This window comes from Tursiops truncatus, chromosome 3 (genome assembly GCF_011762595.2).
Source record: "Tursiops truncatus isolate mTurTru1 chromosome 3, mTurTru1.mat.Y, whole genome shotgun sequence".
In the NCBI taxonomy this organism is placed as follows: domain Eukaryota; kingdom Metazoa; phylum Chordata; class Mammalia; order Artiodactyla; family Delphinidae; genus Tursiops; species Tursiops truncatus.
Genome location: NC_047036.1, coordinates 156,246,219 through 156,265,823, shown reverse-complemented (window position 1 = coordinate 156,265,823; position 19,605 = coordinate 156,246,219). Strand labels below are relative to the sequence as shown.

Here is a 19,605-nt window from a genome sequence, read left to right as displayed (position 1 = left end):
AACACATCTTAGTGGTTGCCAGGAGTTAATTAAGGAGTGAGTGTGGGAGGGTCATGTGTGTGACCATAAAAGGGCAAAATGAGGACTCTTGTGGTGATTCAGTATTTTGGCTGAATCTGGTCAATATACCAGTTATGTTATTATACTTTAGTTTTCTGAGATGTTACCATGAGGGAAACCTGAGTAAAGGACACAAGGGATCTCTCTGAGACCTCTCTGTATTATCTGTCACAACAACAGGTGAAATTACAGTGATCTCAAAATAAAAAGTTTCCTTTATTAAAAAAAAAAAGGAACATCAAGTGATTTTGTCATGTGTGTGTTTATATACTAAAACTATCTTCTGACATAAGAAACACCAGGTTCCATTCTAATGGGAAGAATTTTAGGCTCAGAAACATTAAACAAGTTCTGTTATCACACAGTTAAGAAATGATGAAGGCAGGATTGAGCACAATTATCTCTGAATGTCTAAGTTGTCTCTGATGTTAAAGGATCCTCCATGCAGGAAGCATGATGGAGAGAGTAGAGAGAAAGGTTAACAGGTCCCAAGTCACCTGGAAAGTGAGCACCTCCCTGCCCCTTGGACTCTCTATAATCCTGGGTCCCATCCAAGCATCCAGCACAAGGCAGAAAGGGATGAGGGTCACAGTCATTTATTTTCACATTTTTCTCCCTCATTACATTGGGCTAGGAAAAAAGAAGTCATGAGTGTATAGAATTGTGCTAGTCCATTGTCTGTCCTTTGAATCAAACTGGGATTCAGGTTCCAGCTGTAAGTTCTCACTCTGACTCATTGTCAGAGAGAGTTGACCACTGTTGCTGGGGGCCAGGGTGTAGGGAGAGAAATGCAGGAAACAGGCATGGACTTGACTGTGGAAGGTTCATGTTCCAGGGTTCCCATCTGGGTACCTGAGGATCCTCTATGTAGATCATATGTGGGGGAGCCCACAGCAGCTCCTCAAAGCAATCAGGGATGGCACACGCAGGGGGCTGGTACTCAGGTGGTGGGACATCAGCCACTTCTGCACAGGGAGGACATGAGAGAGAGAGATGACATCATGAGGACATCACCTACCCTCCTCCTGAATCTATGCCTATTACTTAGTCTGGCCCAGGGGGCCATGTCTATTCTAAACCAGGCCATGAGTAAAGTCCCTCATTGTTTTGGTGACAAAGAGGAGAAATAGAGAGGAGCAGGTGGATGCTCAGGACATCAAGTTCTTTGTGCTGTGTGAAGGGGGTAACCTGTGGGCAGGGACCAGTCCCATCATGCTGCCCTTCTCAGGAGATAGTGCAATGTCTGGGCCAGCTGATGCCACTTACTAAATAACCATGAAGATGAATATAAGAGACAAACCTGAGAAGTCCTTGTTCTCCCCTCTGTGTTCTAGGATCCTGTGAAGGGCCTCTCCATAAGGACATGGCAAGGGTTCACTCCTTGGTCTCTGGTTGGCTTCATGAACGGTCCAATATAAGTCCTGCATGTTCATTAGCATCTGGAGACATTTTCTCCTGCTCTTATTTATGCCCCTTTGCTTGAGATGCCTGGCAATTATTCTTGATGCTACGTGATAATTCTTCTTTAACTCTTCACCTTCAAGGAGTTCCCATTCTTGTAGGAAACTCCTAATCTCATGGTTGCTCCAAGGTTTAACACACTGGTCTGGAAAGGAGAGAGGGATGTAGATATGCTCTGGCATATCTCACATGCACACCTGAGGGTTTCTCAGAGACCCTCCCTCTACACTGATAGGTCCAAACATGACTCTATCCAGTTAGTGGGAGGTGACAAAATTTAGCATGAGATGTTGAGGGATTCATCATCAACCTGAGTCCTAATGCCAAGCCATAGTCACTGGAACAGGTCAGGAAAGCATCTGCGAGCCTGATGTTATTCCAGTTGCATAAGTTAATTTCAGAGACTATTGACAGGGCTTTGATGGTTCATTTACTTCCTGGGAGGGCCTCCTGAAGAGGGGTTCACTTCCCACCCCCCAATGGGGCCTTTCACTGCCTCTGGTCACCAGGGCTGGGGGCGGGGACAGAGAGGTCCCAGGACTCTAAGGAAGCCCTGTCCTCCCTGGGGCCTGAGATGAGCAGTTCATACTGGGAAGCTGAAGGAGGTGAGATAGAAAGTTTTCTCTAATTAAACATGACTGAGAACATCTTACCTGAGGGCAGTTCTTCTCCCTGGATTTCTTTTACCTTCTCTACTTCCCGGAGGTGTCTAGTAATTTCAGCCTGAAATGTCACTTTCTAATGAAAAATAAAATAAAAGATGACTATTGACACAGTAGGTAATCTCTTAAAAACTTACTTGTGATTGCTTAAATAATTATCCAATCACAGCAATGAAAATAAAAATCAATCTTAAGAACAGATCTAAAAAACATTCTGCAATAACAGAGAATATTAGTTGCAAACTCTTAACAAATGAGTTATTTCAAAACAAAGCAGATTTCTTTCTTATGCACCCTGGCACTGAACCAGGAGAAAGCCAGAGGAACTATTGAACCAAAGGTTTTCAGACACAGGACAACAGGAACACAGGACAGTGGTTTGAAAGAAAAAAAACAAGTGAAGGGGATCCACAAGGGCCATGCAGAGTGCCTCAGGGTGTCCAGACCTTAGAGCAAGGAGAGGGATCCAAACAGGGCCTGGGAGTCCAGGCTGAGATCTTGGAGGAGTGAATGCTGCTGGATATCCTGTATCACAATGGCAAGTACAGGACAAGGAAGCTGCACAGGAGACAGACAGACAGACAGACAGGGACAGAGAGATGAAGGGAACTCTGAAGATTACAGGGAGGTCCCCTGTCTAAGGACATATGAACCCTGTGTGGGCAGGAACTGCCTGGACTGAGTAAGAGCCACTGGAAAAGAGCAGGTTGGGAAATTGCTGGGGTCACTCAGACCAAGAAGAATCTTTGCTCCCAGCAGCCAGAGTGAAACCAAAAACCCTAATCCAAGGTTTTCAGACACAGACTGCTCAGAAAGGGTATTGCCTCAGTAGCGTGGCCAAATGATCCAGACAGAAGCCTGTCCTGGTCCCAACTAACAAAGATTCAAAGCAATCCTCAAAAGGCTCAAACTGTTTTGAAGTACCTTCTCTGCACCAGAACAAAGTCCAACATTAGTTCAAGGAACACAGAATATCCAGCACTCCAAAATGCACAATGTGGATCTCCCACTTAGAATTACCTGGAATGCAACAAAACAGGAATACAATTCGTCACTAGCAGAAACTTGATCCATAGACTCAGAAGTGACACAGGTGGCAGAATTAGTAGAGAAAGGCTTTAAAGCAGTCATTAGAAACGGACTCCCTGTGATCAAGTGTGGAGAAGCAGTAGCATCAGGAGATAATAGGAAGATATAAGCGGCCTATATGGAACTTCTAGAGATGAGAAATACTCTACCTAAATGAAATATCAAAATAGACACATAATCCCATTAAAACCATAAATTTGTGGGAAACATCCATCAAGCACGGGAGTGGCAGCTCAGAACATCTGTGAAGGTCATGAACCCAAGAACCACAGTGCCGGCTTCTCATTCCTAGCTTTGAAGTTACAACTGTGGGTCCCTGTTCAGGGTAGTTGCCATGCAGTGCCTTGGTGCCTTCTCTGTGAGATGAGTATAGTCATAACACCTTCCATCAGGCTTTCTATGAGGATTAAACGAGTGAATATTTGCAAAGAACAGAGAAGGTTGTGGGTGTACTTTTAATGACTGCAAAAGTACTTATGAAATAAAATGAAAGACAAATAACCCAACCATATTCCCACAAACAAACAGGAATCAGGTTTCCTCCAACTTACCTCCATTTTTATTCTGAGTTTTCTCTGCAGCCTCAGGGCCTAATCCAGGAGCTGAAGAGAGCTGGCACTTACTCTGCTTTGCTGGAATTCAGGAGATTAGGTGGTCTCCTGAAATGTGTCTGGTCCTCTCTGCTTCTGGTAGTCTCTGAAGCTCTTGGGAAGTCTAGCAGCTATTAAACACCTTGGGTGTGATTGAATCAGACACACCCAGTATACTCTCTTTGGATTAACTGAAGATAAACCAATTTAGTACTTTTGTTACAACTGCAAAATCCCTTTAATGCAGCACCTACAATACAGTTTGATTGGATAACTGGGATAGGATTAACTAGAGATTAATACTGGGTTAACTCCATTATTGATTCCAAGGATCTCTAGGCTCCAGTGTCCTCAAAGGCAAAGTGAGAGTTTGTGACATTCCTACAAATGAACCACCCTCCCCTCTGTGAGTTAGAGCTAAGGGTCAGGGAAGCCCTTTGGATTTGGCTCAAGGACTATGTGTGTCATGTAGAGGGTGGTTTCAGTGGAGGGTTAGGGGAAGAGCCCAGGCCTCAGCTGGTGAGGGTGGTCACAAATTCTAGAGATGCATGTGGGACACTTTATGAAGGACTTAATTTGAAAGAAGGGTTTAGGGAGGGGAGGAGAGGGGGAGAACAGAGCTTTTCTTTTTATAAGAGAACATTTTTCAAAGAGAATTGTTTATGCTAAAGGAGGGACACAGAGGGAGAATGTGAGGGGGATTTATAGATGGGACAACTGATGATGGGAGAGAAGGAAGGTGCTTAGATTGTCACCAAGAAGGTTGGCAACACAATGCTTAGAATTTTTTGCCTCAGAATCTCAGATGTAGTCTAGGCTACTATGGACCTCACTCAGAATTAATTTTGAATCTTCAAAACTATCTAAGAATCATCCACAAATCTACCCAATGATTCAGATTTACGGAGTTTATATTATGACAAGACGGGGAGGGGCATATACAGTGAGTGGTATCATCTTAAATCAGCTCAAACTTAATGTGTAGTGGCTCCAGAGTCATCCTTGATTCTTTTCATGTCACCTAAATATATATATATATATATTGCAGGTAACTTCTTCCACCTGTTGCGGGTTTCAGCATCTGCAAAACAGCTTAAAGAACATGACTTAGAAATTATCTATAGCCCTTGAGGTGGAACTAAAAGTCCTCGACTTTGTTTAATGGCTAAACCATTATTTTGGCTTACTGACTGTTTTCCTTTCTGCATTCTCTCACTTCTGATTAAATTTATTCTTTGGAACTTGAGGAAGGCCTAGGAGGATAAAGTTTTTCTATAGATAATAAGAGGCAGGTGGAGAACATGGGGGCATTTCTGTCCTGGGAAGGACCCATAGGGCCCTGCTCAGTTACAGTCTCAGGACCTGGAGCTCCTAAGGGCAGAAACTGGTCCCAATGCCCAGGAACTGACCACCACCCACAGTGGGCACTGGGTATGAAGGCTCTGGTTCTCAATGAAAGTACTGAGCCTCAGAACTCCAACTTGCTCTGTGATTTTGTATACATCCTATGTTTTCTTTGAGTCCTTGTATCTTCCCCTGAAAGGAGGGGGTAGGGAGGGGACTGAAATCTTACAAGTGATTGAGTCAGGTTAATCCAGTACATTATCCTTTTGACTCACTGATTACATCTGCCAAATCCCTTCAGCTGTACCTAAACTAGTGTAAGATTGGATAATTTGGAGATGACGTGTTTGATCTCAACTAGAGCAGTGATTCTTTTTTTTTTTCAAAACATGAACATTTAATTACCTTTAAACAATGTATGCAATAATGTACATGCTATACAATCCCAAACACACTGAACACAAATGCAATCTTATAAGACGTATACACAACTACTTTTTGCCAACATATACCCTGTAGGTCACTTAGGATGTTAGCTGGTTTCTCAGCCCAGGTGTGAGCATATAAACACACATATATATATGCCTCAAACTGAAGATTAAGATAATAAACCAAAGAGATGAATGTAAGAAGTCTGCCGTGGAAGATGCTAAAACCACAATCAGTCACTGGAACCAAGTAACAAGGCACAATAGCTTCCCTTTGTGGTCACAAGGCTTAAGTTTCTCGTCCCAGTGCTTAAATATGGAAATAGACATGGCTAAATCACAAACTCTACTTTATAGTGCATTTCCGTCACTGTTTAAAAAGAAGTATTTTTCTTATTACATAATGCATTACAGAAAAGCATTGGAAAAATAAATAGGATAAGCTCATACAATAAAGCCTTTTTTTCCATTTGAAAAAGTTATTTATGTTCAAAATTAATATAACAGATGTAGGTGTGATAAAAAGAAGCATAAGGGATCCTATGCAGATTTCCTAGTACCCTTCAATCATATCTTGTGCCACCCATGTTAAATTGTCCATTTTAAAGCCAGCTGGGTGATACCGTCAACTGAAAGTCATTTTCTTTCTTTATTTTCTATTTTTTTTTTTTTTGGTGCTTTAATAATATGTACTAGTACAGAGAATAAAGTTATCAATAACATGGCAAAATGAAACTCTTCCTAGCATTTAAGTTTTTTTGTTAAACATTAACTTTGTATTAGGCTAGCCTTAATTTTCCTTTTTTTCTTTTTTCTTCTATGTTAACAGAGAAGAAAAAAATGTTTCACAGAGAAAAATTCATGCAACCAAGCAAAATCTAAACTATCCGTATTCCCTTTTTTTGACCCCAAAATTCTTGGGTAAATTGAAAGTTTCTTCTAGGAAGAACAATTCACTGAGAGAGAAAACAGTTTAAAAATATACATATATGTACTATTCATTGTCTCTAAGAACAGTTTAGGGCTTTAGCTTCGTAAACTTCCGTACTTATCAAAGGAATAAAGCCAACCACAGAACAAGAACCAACAGGATGCAGTAATCCATTCATAAAGGACAGTCAAACGTGCTTACACATATACAAGAAATCAACAGGGTAAGTCGTAAATAATAAGTCGTCAAATGTAGCACTAAACAAATTATAAGCAGAACAAAACCGTCGGTTTCGTTAATTTTGACCACGAAAGTGGGACCAGCCAAACATGGGCTTGGCAGTGTCCTTCGACCACCGTGTTGTTTCCACAGGGGCACTGCAGCGTGCAGCTCCTGCGGGGGCCAGGGCAGCTGCTCACAGACACAACCGGACCGACCAAGGGAAACACACAACCAACCACCTTGCTCTAGGCTCTAAAACTCAAGAGTGGTGTAATGAATAAACTGAGACTTTAAGGCTTCCTTAGAAATATTTTTCATGGCATTTCAACAATAAACACCACTAATAGGCAAAATTTGCAAATATTCATAGTTACATAGTTACACAATTGAAAGTACATGCCATGTCAATTATTAAGTAAGGGACCACTTTGTCAGTTTTGTTTTCTGGCAGTCAAATCATACTTATGGAAGGCTATTCCTATTTGACTGTAATTAACATGTAAATCATAGACATGTCAGTTCACTAGTGTACAGTACAAACTGCATCTGCAGTAAACTGGTCAGTACCACCTACTTCTTAAAGAGCTGAAGGTCATTCATTTCTTGCTAGAAATGCAGCTAAACTGCCTTCTCTCACAAGAGCAGTTAGCATCCTGACTTCAACTATCAACCTACTGGTAAACTCTAAGGTCATCACTAGGCAAATTCCTTGGGTCACGCACACAGACCATCCTCACAATAATCCACTTCTCGCACTGCAGGCAGCCAGAAAACTCTCTCTGAGCCTAACACGTCATTCTGGCCACGCCATACTCCGAGCTGACCACAGCAGGCTCCGCTTTGGAAAACTCGTCCGCGTACTCGCTGTAGCGGTTATCTGCGGGGTTGCTGCCCTCTATAGTTCGGAGAGCATCATTCACAGGCAGCAGAGTCTGCTCCTTGAGACACAAGGAGGTTTTGAGGGCAGGTGATTCAGGACGAACTGAATTTAACAATTCCTTGGTGAGAACTCCATCTGTCTGCTTATTTTTATGTTGCTTAATTTGAGATTCTAAGTCTTTAACATCTTTCTGTAACTGCTTATTTTGCTCATTCATGTAGGGCGCGGTCAGCTAACTGCTACGCGGCAGGAAGCTGAAATAAGCTGAGTCATCCTTCCTGTGGCCACTGCGCTTGCGCTAAGTATACTAATGAGGTTTTAAAGTAGCGACCTATCCGATGTTGGCTCACAAATCGCACCATCGGCGAAAGCCAATCACAGAGCGACACATGTTCTTAATCCCTATATAAGCAGACTGCTATAGGATTGCGGGGTCTTCCTTCCATCTTTCTTCAACCAAGCTGTGCTCCAATAAAGTGTGATACGAGAAGAATCTTGCGTGTGGCGGCTCGTTATTCTGCCGGTCAGAAACGGCTCGCCGCACATTCATATTCATAATTATATTAAACACAGACTGCCTAGGATGCAATGTTCCATCAAATTGGTGGTACATGTTTCTCCAAAACTTGAAATTGAAAGATACTGTATTTGGCTCCAAAGCTGCCAGCTTCTGAGACGTGGAACTGTAGAGAGGATTGAAGTACTTCTCCTGGTCGTCCAACAGAAACGGCCACAGGGAGTACGTCTTCTCCTTTAACTTGAGTTCTTCTCTTTCCTTCTGACAATTTCCAATAAAGTTTCCAAATTGGCATGAATGAATATGTTCATGGATCTGAAGAAGAAACGCTTCATTGAATTCGAAGCCTTGTGGAAACTGTTCAGTCAAATGCCACACACATTCCAAGAACTGAGTAAACACCGGTGAAACTTCCTTTGGGTCACCATCCAAATGGCCACACCTCTCCGAATATTTATGTCCAAAGGAGATCCAATCTTTTTCTATTAAAACCATGAATCCTCTGATTGTCCTGTAGTAGGGATCCAATAAGAGAGAGCCCAGGGAACAGACCTGGGAAGTCCTGTCCCAGCCATCAGAGCAATGTACCAACACACTCGCATTTTCAACCATTATTGCTTTGGCTAAGAAGATTGCAGCGTCCATAACGGCTTTGATGTGGCGCAGCCATCCTGCGTTCTCCAGGCCCGAGTAGAAATCACTGACGGAAAGCCCTTTGGTACCATTGACTTCCAATAATTTCTGAAGGCTGGACCGCATGACATGAATATTTTCAATTCCAACAAACTGAAATCTAATATTAGAATAGTTGTCTTCATTTTCATAACCTTTTCCAGCTGCTCTGTTGGCCATTGCATTCAGTCGCTTTTTCCCATCGCTTTCTCTTATTTTCTCATCATTCCAGATTTTTGAAGAAATTCTCACTATAATTCTGCCAATGTCCTTTTGTGTAGCCCACCAGCTCTGCATGCGATGTCTGGGCCTGGTGTCCATGACATACATGTAGCGGTTGGCTGGGTTGGCTTTGCTGATGGCCTGAAGCAAGTGTTCATCCTCCAGGCACCGGGCACTGAATCCTGACAGTGGCTGACTACATCGACAAATGGCAGCCTCCTTATTTTGATGATAGTAGGAAAGAACTGGGAACCTTCCCTTGCTCCGGAACTTGGAACTACCAACAATGATTGGTTTGCTTGCTATTCGGGGAACATAAAGTTCTCTGGGATAAGTTTCACAAATCTTGTAGTCGCGGTTGGCGTCGGACAGCTGCCAGTTGGAATTCGGCACGCCCATCCTCTTATACTCTTCAGCGAGGGCGACGAGCTGCCAACCTCGCAGCCTTTCTGAATCATTTTGTTTGGGATTATAGGAGAATGCATAGAGATCTTCATATTTTGCTTGTTTTGACAGCTGTAGCAAAGAGTTGTAAATATCGTGGCAGTCTCTTTCTCTGGGAACAATGAAATGCACAGTCCGGAAGTTCTTGCACTGGATCACTGGATCACTTCTGGATGCACTGGCATCCAGAAGTCGTGAGAGCTAGTTTCTCCACCAAGGCAATATGGTGGTGCAGTATCCAGGTTTCTTTCTGATGAGAGTCTATAAACAGCAGATGTGTGGCCGTGAGATACAGGGTTCCTGTTAACGACTTGTTGCTCGTACTGAATCGGTCGAGCAATTTCACTTGCTCAACCTTGGTCGTACGGATGTGCTCCATCCCGAAGACGCGTCCGCCGGCGGCCGCAGCACCTGCGCACCATAGAGCGGATATCCCGGGCCGCGGCGCCCCTGACCCGGCAGGCACCACCTCCAGCCGGCCGCGCCCACCGCGCACGCGCCTAGAGCAGTGATTCTAAAGTATTCTAGGCCCTGTACCCCACCTGCAAAATAAGCTGTCTCATCTCTACAAATGCACACCCCTGATTCTTGAATTCTTTAACTTCACAAAGAGCTCCAGTCAAAAAGAAAGTACTGAACCCCAGCCTCTATAAAACTGTGGAATTAGCTAGGTTTTCTTTACTCTGGAATTAAAATAATTCTGGCTTTAAGGGTCTTTCCCATGGACAACAGCAATAGAATCCTCAGGGGCAAACTTGCTCATACAGTCCTTGATGTTCACACCAAATCTCCTTACAGGGTCTTACTGGACAGAAGAGATTGCCCTGGGGAAGGGCCCCTGGTCAAGGGATGGTGGTGCTACAGTCCCAGGAAGGTGTGCCTATGTCCACACCTGTTGGTGACTGATGTGTTGGTGGATTGCCCATGTCAACGGGTCCTGGCTGTGTCCCTCTGCTTGTGAGTTGATATACAAGTAGTGATTCTGAACCAATCCCACCCTCAGCCACAAATGTTCTACTCTACCCAGGGGCAAGATAATGGGGCTCTTCTAGTGATCCATCAGCCAGCTGAGCTCTCAGCAAGCCTGTCGTCTCCATGGGAAAGCAATATTGTGAAGGACCTGCAGTACTAGTTATTGTGCCTTATTTTAATCATTGTTAAAAAAGTGAATTAATAAGGTTACATGTGTGTAAATGACAATAAAAGTTGTTCAAGGGAAAGATTTGTGAAATTTGGACTTACACAAAAGTAAAATAATGTTTATAAATTTGACCCAGGAATTGTGGAGACACAGGTTTTTAAAAAAATTTTTATTAGAGTATAGTTGATTTACAATGTTGTGTTAGTTTCAGGTGTACAGCAAAGTGCATCAGATAATATGTGTATATATATATATATCTCCATCCTTTTTTAGATTATTTTCCCATATAGGTCATTACAGAGTATTGAGTAGAGTTCCCTGTGCTATACAGGAGGTCCTTGTTATCTATTTTATATATAGAAGAATGTATATATCAAACCCAATCTCCCAATTTATCCTTCAACCCCCTTTACTCCCTGGTAACCATAAGTTTGTTTTCTACATCTGTAACTCTCTGTTTTGTAGATAAATTCATTCATACCCTTTTTTAAATCTGTGGATACACAGGTTTAAGAGACCCAATATAAATCATATATTCAGATTATCCAAAAAGTGAGTGCTAAAGTAAGAAGCATCAGCTGCAACCTCACAAAGAGGCAACTGAGGTCCAGAAACATTAACTAACAGGATTCTGCTCACCCAGCCAGAGAATGCTGATGGAAGGATTCCACCCCATTGATTCTTTATCTAAAAGTTTTCCCTGATGCTTAATGACCCTCAAGCAGCAAGAATGTTGGGGAGAGGAGAGGGAGAGGGGTGACAGGTCCCAAGTCTCCAGAAAGCTGAGCTCTCTCCCTGCTCCTTTGTCTCTCTACATTTTGGGGTCCCATCCAAGCCCTGACCACACGGCAGAACTAGGGGATCCTCCAGTTCATTTCACATTTTATTTTTATTCCATTGGGTTTGAGGAAGAGAAAGTCATGAAATCCCTTGTCTCTCAAGTGGATTTGAGAATCAGATTCAAATTTTAAGTTCAAGATCTGTATCCAAGTCAGAGGAGGTGACTGCGTGTGTGGGGTCTGCTTGGAGAAGGCAGAAAATGGGCATGGAGATAACATGGAGGGGTGGTATCAGGGATACCAGGGTTCAGGGCTCCCATCCAGGTCCTGAGGATACTCCATACAGATCATATTTGGGGGACAACTGCAGCTCCTCATAAAGACCAATTCATGAATCCTTTTCCTCCCTTACCCACGGCATCCACTTCACTAGAATATCTCATTCCTAGCATCTAAACATATGTGAAATGAATTGGTTTTTTCAAATTGGATCTAAAATAGTGAGGCATTAAGGGTTACTCCCACGGACAATGGCCACAGCATTTTAATAGTGTCCCTGCCCTCATTGTATTTGGTATGCAGACCAAACCTCTTTTTATGACTTTTCAGGGCAGACATTTTTCACACCCTGTCAACTGATGGCTTCAAATCAAGATGATTTTTCTCTCGATATCCAGGCTCCAGCCATACTTACCTTCTCATTCCCTGAATATAGTGGGTGCAATTTTGTTTTGGGGTCTTTGTTCCTTCTGTGTTAGATGCTTCCATACTGTGATCTCCCAAAGCCATTCATCAAGCTGGTTTGCACTACTTGAGGATGTCTGTTAGTCATCCTGTGCACAGAGGCCTTCTCAGATGGTGACACCCCGCATAGGTGCCACCCCTTTTCAGTCCTCAAACTCAAGTCACACTCGGTATGGTTCATGCAACTCCTGGGTCAGGTCAAGTCTAGCTCTCCCACTGGTCTCTAAGCTCAGTGAAATCATGGATCCACAGCTTCCCACTCCTGATTGTACAGTCGATCAGCTGGAAGGCATTTCAAAGGCCAACCCCAGTGATTCAGACTTCATTATTCAAGGCTGGGACCCAGGGCTCTGTGTTTGTGACAAGCTCCCTGGGTGATTCTCACATGCAACCTGGGCTGAGCTCTGCCTTGAGGAAGAGCATAAGCTTTGCCATGAGCTGCACCTGACTTCAGGGGTCTCCTTTGTCCTCCCCCACCTCACACTGTACCATGGGCGTGGGGACTCTGGTAACTGTGAGTCACACCCAGGCTGCAGATTAGAACTTCCTGGAGACAGTTTAATATTCTGATGAGGGTCCTTTGCAGAGATTAGTATATAATCCAAGATGCGGCTGAGCATCAGTAATTCTAAAGGTCCCAGATGGTTCTAATGAAAAATAAGCACTGAAAATGTCAGGCTTTAAGAGTGTCCAAACGGCTAGGGTTTTCTTTTTTTGTTTTGTTTTTGTTTTCCTTGAGAAACTGAAGAGAGTGTTGAGAATCCCTGCAGATTGGGAAGAGGACTAGGGAATAAACTACTCTGGAAGGGTAAGTGGATTTGATCATGTTTTTAAGGTTTTGAGGGCTGTGTCTTAGATATATATGTGGAAACACTATGTTCAGCTTTAGAGCTTAGGGAAAAAATCAATACAAGAGAAACTGTTGCTATATTTCAGTGTAAAAATATTTTCAGTGAAAATATAACAATTCTTTGAATTAAAAACACTTTCTGTGTAAAAATATTGAAGGTTTTCAGCTGAAAATTAGAAATAGGAGGTGTACTGTCAGTATATTACAAGGAAAACTCCTTGAACTTATTGAACATATTAGGTTTTCCAGTGGAGAAAATTCTGTGCAAGTAAGAACTATGGGTCACTGTGTGAGCCAGTGAATGTTTTTGATGTGCCATGGAAATAACTTGGACGTATTTTATTTGCAGAAAGAAGTTCATTACAGATTCTTGAGTTACATGAGAAAAACTATATTTTAAAGGAGAGTAACAGGGAAAAAGAGAGAGAAAGAGAAAGAAGCTGTTTGGGGGAATTGACAGCTATTTTATTCTAACTATGTGTGATGAGGCTGAGTGTAAGTAACACTGAGGGCTATGGAGAGAGGGCTCAGAACCACACACAGTGATCACCTGTGTGCTCAGGGAAAGCCCAACCCTGACCTCGCACCTGAGGGAGCCGTGCCTCCTTATAGACACTCCAGCCCTTTGGTCTCACTGGTGCCCCCTTGTGGCATCTGGCACCTTCTGCAGGTCTCTGGGGAAAGAGTGAGGAAGAGGTGCCCCTGACTTATGGATCATCCAGGTCTAAGCCTGGGGCAAAGCAGCATCACTTCAGTCCTGACTCCTCGGATGCTTCATGAAATCTGAAGGCAGCAAGTTGTCTCTGGAGACCTCTGGGTGAATGGGTGCAATGGAAGTGGGTATCCAGCCTCTAGCTTCAGTATGGCTTCCCCATCAGCCAAGAGAGGGGAACAAGGACCCTGGTCCCCCTGGAGTTGATTCCTTTCTGTGTCCTGAAGGAGAGTCTTTGAACGGCCAGACACCAGTGTCTCCACCTGTAGCCAAAAAGAAAAAAAAAAAAAAAAAAAAAGCTCCTAGAGGAAGGGCCCTGTGAGCTGGGGTAGCTGCACTGAAGTCTCAGCAATCATGACAGTGCCCACGACTGTCCTGGCTAATCTATTAGTGGATTGCCACTCCATCAGGTTCTAGTGGAGTCCCTCTGCCTGGGCTTGACACTCAAGACAGAGGGTCCAGATCCTCACATATGTTCATTTTTGGATCCGTGGCCATTTCAAGGTGACCTCTAGTGACCAGTAAGCCAACGCAGTCCTCACAAAGCTTACATTCTCCATGGAAAAGCAATATTTGTCAAAGGACTGCAATTCTTATTTTGACTGATCTATTAAGTATTGGTTAGAGTGATAAATATGGTCAGATGTGTATAATAATGAAAAATTTTTAAAGAGAAAGACTAGGGTAAGTTGGCATCTACGTAGGGGAGAAATATATTCATTTTCATAAACTTCTCCCAGGAAATGTAGAGAAAGAGATGTAAGAGATAATGAGTCTGCCATGTAAAAGATACAAATATATATATGTGTGTGTATAAGGCAAATATTCTTCCAAAATTGACTATTCAAGTCAGAAACCTCATTTCAAATTTAAAATGAGGGTAAAACGTAGTAAAGTTAAATTAAAGGGTGATGATGCCCTGCTAGAAAATGTTGAAGGCAGGATGGAAAACCTATCATCTCTGAATCTACAAGTTGCCCCAGGATGGTCAATGACCCTGAGCACTAAGAATGAGTGGGGAGAGATGGATGGCAGAACTCAAGGCACCCAGGAAGCTGAGCCCCTTCTTGGCCCTTGGCCTCTATCATTCTCTCTATACATAATCCTAGGTCCCATCTAAGCTACTGCCACTAGGATGAAAGAGATGAGGTTTGTCTCCTTCAATTTTACATTGTATTTTCATGACATTGGGTTTGTTCCACGGGGTCTCAAGTGCAAAAGGGATCACATTCAAATTGTCTTTAAGTTCAGGACCTGGTTCAGACTTGGCAGAGGTTCATCTCTGCTGCTGGGGGTGATGGGGTGATGTCTGCCAGCAGAAGTACAGGAAATAGGCATGGAGATGACCGTGCAGGACCCGAGGTTCATTATACCTGTCCTCAATATACTTCACTTTTGAGGGGGGCACCCAGAGCTCTGACCCTCAGGAACGTGGATGGACCAAGCCTTGAGCTAGTCCTGGGAAGTAGGAGGTGGCCATCATAAGGACCTACACTAGGTAAGATAATGGTCCAACATGGCTGACTGTTGAATAAGACGTCAAAAATCAGAGAGCAGAGGACACATTGGTAGCAGTGTATTATGCATGCCCAGCTGACCATGACACACAGGATAGCCCAGAGTGTTATGGAAAGAACTCTGGAGAAGAGCAAAATCATCGAGACCTTCATAGGTGGCTGCCAAAATCAAAGTTCAAAGGTACTGCTTTGTAATGAGAGCTACATGTATAAGTAGGGATGAAAGGGTTCAGGAATTACCTGAACCATATGGTGCTGCAAACACTTCAGAGGCAATGTGAACATAATTTTCAAAATGGTCATTGACCCTGGCAATCTTAAGGTGAGATACACGTGCAGCCACCAGGGTATTGCTTTACTCATAGAACCAACAAAGATAAAGACTTGGGGAGTGAAAAACTGATGCCAAGCACGATCAGAAAAACAAACAAAAAAACACACAGTCAATAACCTTGTCTCTTGTTTTGAGTTAATTTTCACTCCCAGATTTCATCCAATAAAAAAATACCAGGTCGGGCTTCCCTGGTGGCGCAGTGGTTGAGAGTCCGCCTGCCGATGCAGGGGACACGGGTTCGTGCCCTGGTCCGGGAGGATCCCACATGCCGCGGAGTGGCTGGGCCCGTGAGCCATGGCCGCTGAGCCTGCACGGAGCCTGTGCTCCGCAACGGGAGAGGCTACAACAGTGAGAGGCCCGCGTACCGCAAAAAAAAATAAAAAACCCAGGTCATCCGGAGGAAGAGCTTTCAATACCACAATAATAACAAGTGGTCACTATATGCCAATCCTTCTCAGAGAAACTTGCAGATATATACCAGAGTACATTTGTTAGCTTGTACTTTCATATGAAAACCCCATAGACAGGGTGGATTAAACTACATACATACATACATATACATTTTTTTTTCTCACAGTTCTGGATGTTGAGATGTCTAAGATCTATGTGCTGACTAACTTGGTTCCTAGTGAGACTTCTCTTCCCAGTTTACAAAATACTGCCCTTATTTCTATGTCCTTACATGGCCTTTCCTCAGTGCCTGTGAAAAGAGAGAGGGTTTGCTCTGGTCTCTCTTTCTCTTCTTATAAGCGCACTAATCCTATAGATCAAGGACCTATCTGCATGATCTAATTTAGCATTAACGAGATCTCTAAAAGACATGTCTCTAAATACCTTCATATTTGGGGTTAGGGTACCCAACATAAGAATTTGGGTAATGAAATTCAGGCCATAGCACAGAGCAAGGACACACTAGGGAAAGCAAATTCTTTAGATCTTTTGACAGCTGCTGGTTACAGAGTCTGAATTGACAGTAAAGGGTGCTCTGTTAAAATGATGTGCCCTCCCCTTGCTACTCCCACTCACCCATATGTAAAGTTGGTGCTTTCTAATGTGATTAAGCTATTTGTAGGACAGAGTTCCAGGTTCCAGTTCAGGACTGATGCTTTATCAGAGATATATTAACAGTTCCTCTAAACCAAAAGCTAGGCCTGTCAGAAAATGTTTTGAGCTCCCCATTCCAGCATGATCCTTATGGGCAAATTCCAAACTGCTCTGTAATTTTACACCTTAAGGAAACCATATTTTTATTGAACTAATTATTCTTGCTTGGTATGTTCTTTGTGTTCCATCCCATGAATCACATGGTTTGTGCTACAGAAAGCAAATCTAGGTGAGTGGCAGTCAAGGGTCCCCTTCACTTAGACTTCTCATTGCATATGGCTTATGAAGTGTTCCATACATTATTCTGTGCTCCTATATTACCCTTCCCCTTTCAGGGCTGAAGTACTTGTTCTTCCAGCTACTAGGAGTGCTAGTATCAGACATTCTCAGCTAGTCTTTCTCAGGGCACTTTTCTTACTTAAAAAAAACTGCTTTGCTCAGAGTTATGCTCCCTTCCTGTGGGTAGGCCACGTTCAAGCAGTGCTCCTCCTGTAGGGGCACAAAGGGTGACTTGCCCTATGACATGAAACTTGGTAGGAACATATCTGAACTCCTCCTGGGTTAGCTGAGACCTTGTGACTCTATCAGGGTACAACACCTCCCTTTGCCCAGTTCTGCTTCCTTCATTGCAAAGGAGTTGATTCTAAAGTCATTCCACAATAAACTTCCTGCATGCCTATCTCTTTCTCAGAATCTATGTCCCAAGAATTACCAAGTGTGTTCCCTAACCCCAGCAGTGGAGAGGGCAACAGCAGCGTGATATTTATTTCCTTTACTTCCTGTGTGCTCATGTGCAACTTCCTGACTCTGCATTCTAGCCCAGTCTGAGCACCTATTAGATGGCTTTTTCCAACAGTCTGTCTTTGTGAAGTCTGCAAGGTCTTCCATTTCCACATGTTTCCTGAGAGTAGCATTGACATATATATACTACCAAATGTAAAATAGTTAGCTAGTGGGAAGCAGCAGCATAGCACAGGGAGATCAGTTCGGTGCTTTGCGATGACCTAGAGGGGTGGGATAGGGAGGGTGGGAGGGAGGCTCAAGAGGGAGGGGATATGGGGACACATGTATGCATATGGCTGATTCACTTTGGTGTATAACAGAAACTAACACAGTACTGTGAAGCAATTATACTCCAATAAAGGTCTATTACAAAAGTAAAATAAAGTAATCAAATAAATGTGAAAAAAATAATAAAATGAGGGTCTGGTACAACCTTTCTTTGGTTTCCTTATATTATGCCCACATATTTATAAATAGTCCTAAAATAATCTCAATTTAGACACCCAGGCTAACTGTAATTTCAGTGTCCTGATGAAATTCTGGCATGTCTATCTTTCACTCTGCTATGGATCTTGTCTTGATCATCATTCTCATGTCCCTGGGAACTCACAGAACATTTGATCTACATTTCTCAGTGTCTATTTCCCCCACCTAACAGGGGCAACCCTGTGTTACCAGAACATTGTTTGACAGATCTGTGACTGAGACAAAGCGGCATTCAGAACAAGAAAGTTGCAAATTTATTGAAAATGATTGTTATACTCTTGAAACCTGATATACTACCTGTCCATGATGTACTACTTGTACTTAGCTAGGAGTCAGAGGTTTTGCACAGGAAATAATGCAGCTTGACTTTAAATGTAGATATCACTCAGGTGGTCAATTATGTTCTAAATCAGAGTAAGACGTGACACTTTGATAAGACTTAACATACAAAGGCAGAAGTATAACTAAAATCTAGGAGGAATTAGTTTAGCTCACCTGGTTTAAGCAACTACAATATCTCATGTTTTACAGTGGCAGCATTTCCAACCAACTATTCCATGATATATATATATATATATATATATATATGTATATATATAATGTAAATATATATTTATACATGTAAAATTACATTTATATAATTTAAAAAATTTACAGTTGTGGAAGTTGATGCTTATATTTACTCTTAGAAAAGACAAGGTCACAGGAGTAGTAAAAATGGATCCAAGAATCATGCTTTTCCTGGGAACTGAAAATATAAAGTAATATAATAATAAAATCATGAAAATTAGCCCAAGTAGAATCAAATTGCAAAGCTCTTGGCACCAAAAATATAATCTTCTGTAACTGTCCTTGCTATTATCATGGATTTTATTACTTAGACACAAACAGACATGTAAAATATAAAATAAAATAAAATTGTATCACATAGATACAAACTAATACCATATAGTAATTCTATCAAATGGGGTTCAAAAATGAAAAAAAAAGCTGAATTCTATCATAAACTTTATTAATTTAATTTCTAAGGTTTGACAAAATCTTATCTCTCAATAACACACTCTTTAATCTTCCCTGCTTATCAAAATGTAAGCAAGTATGTGGAGAATCAGATTAACCCACTCCTTACTGTAATTTTTTTCTATTTTAAAATCATAATACTTTTCCAAGGACATTTATTTACATTTCACTTTTTCTTATAAATGATTTTTTTTCGTATTTTAATGAATTACAGTTTTCTGAATGCATGCAAGGGAAGTATACTGAAATTCTAGGAATCTATAAAATCCTTGAAAATTAAACATCTTTGGCATCTAAAGCGTCATACTTTTTGCAGCTCTGGCATATTAATAAGATAGTAATTTTAGCATAAGTTAGCAATAGGCCACACCCCTTAATAGGTAACTCCTGGCCCTGATATGAGCAAGTCTGATGCTGCAAGACTAGGAGAGCCTGTCTCCACTCAGAGAGATACATTAGGAGGATGCCACTCAGAGGTGTTGAAGATCCTGATTATTGGGGTTCATCGTTTTTATCTTAGGTAAGTCATATTAGTCTCTTAATATTTATTAGTTTTGCTTATGAAATTTGAACTCCAGAAAATCCACAGTTTTACCACTTTCTCTATATAGTG

The 19,605-nt window shown here is 42.2% G+C and overlaps 2 protein-coding genes across 2 annotated transcripts; both read right to left on the bottom strand.

Annotated features, from left to right (window-relative positions):
- Positions 1 to 783: 783 nt before the first annotated feature.
- Positions 784 to 3,829, bottom strand: MSANTD5 (Myb/SANT DNA binding domain containing 5). Its single transcript, XM_073801962.1, has 4 exons — positions 3,824 to 3,829; positions 2,175 to 2,259; positions 1,361 to 1,666; positions 784 to 1,040 (listed from the first exon to the last, which is right to left on the bottom strand). Exons 1-4 carry the CDS (start codon positions 3,827 to 3,829, stop codon positions 784 to 786), a joined length of 654 nt encoding a protein of 217 aa, XP_073658063.1.
- Positions 3,830 to 7,076: 3,247 nt separating this feature from the next.
- Positions 7,077 to 10,015, bottom strand: LOC117311679 (phosphatidylinositol-3,5-bisphosphate 3-phosphatase MTMR6-like). The gene is given in 3 exon segments (XM_073802945.1): positions 7,077 to 7,884; positions 8,218 to 9,693; positions 9,695 to 10,015. Coding segments are annotated over 3 exon segments (1,995 nt in total). The 5' UTR covers positions 9,902 to 10,015; the 3' UTR covers positions 7,077 to 7,572.
- Between the last annotated feature and the right edge of the window lie 9,590 nt (positions 10,016 to 19,605).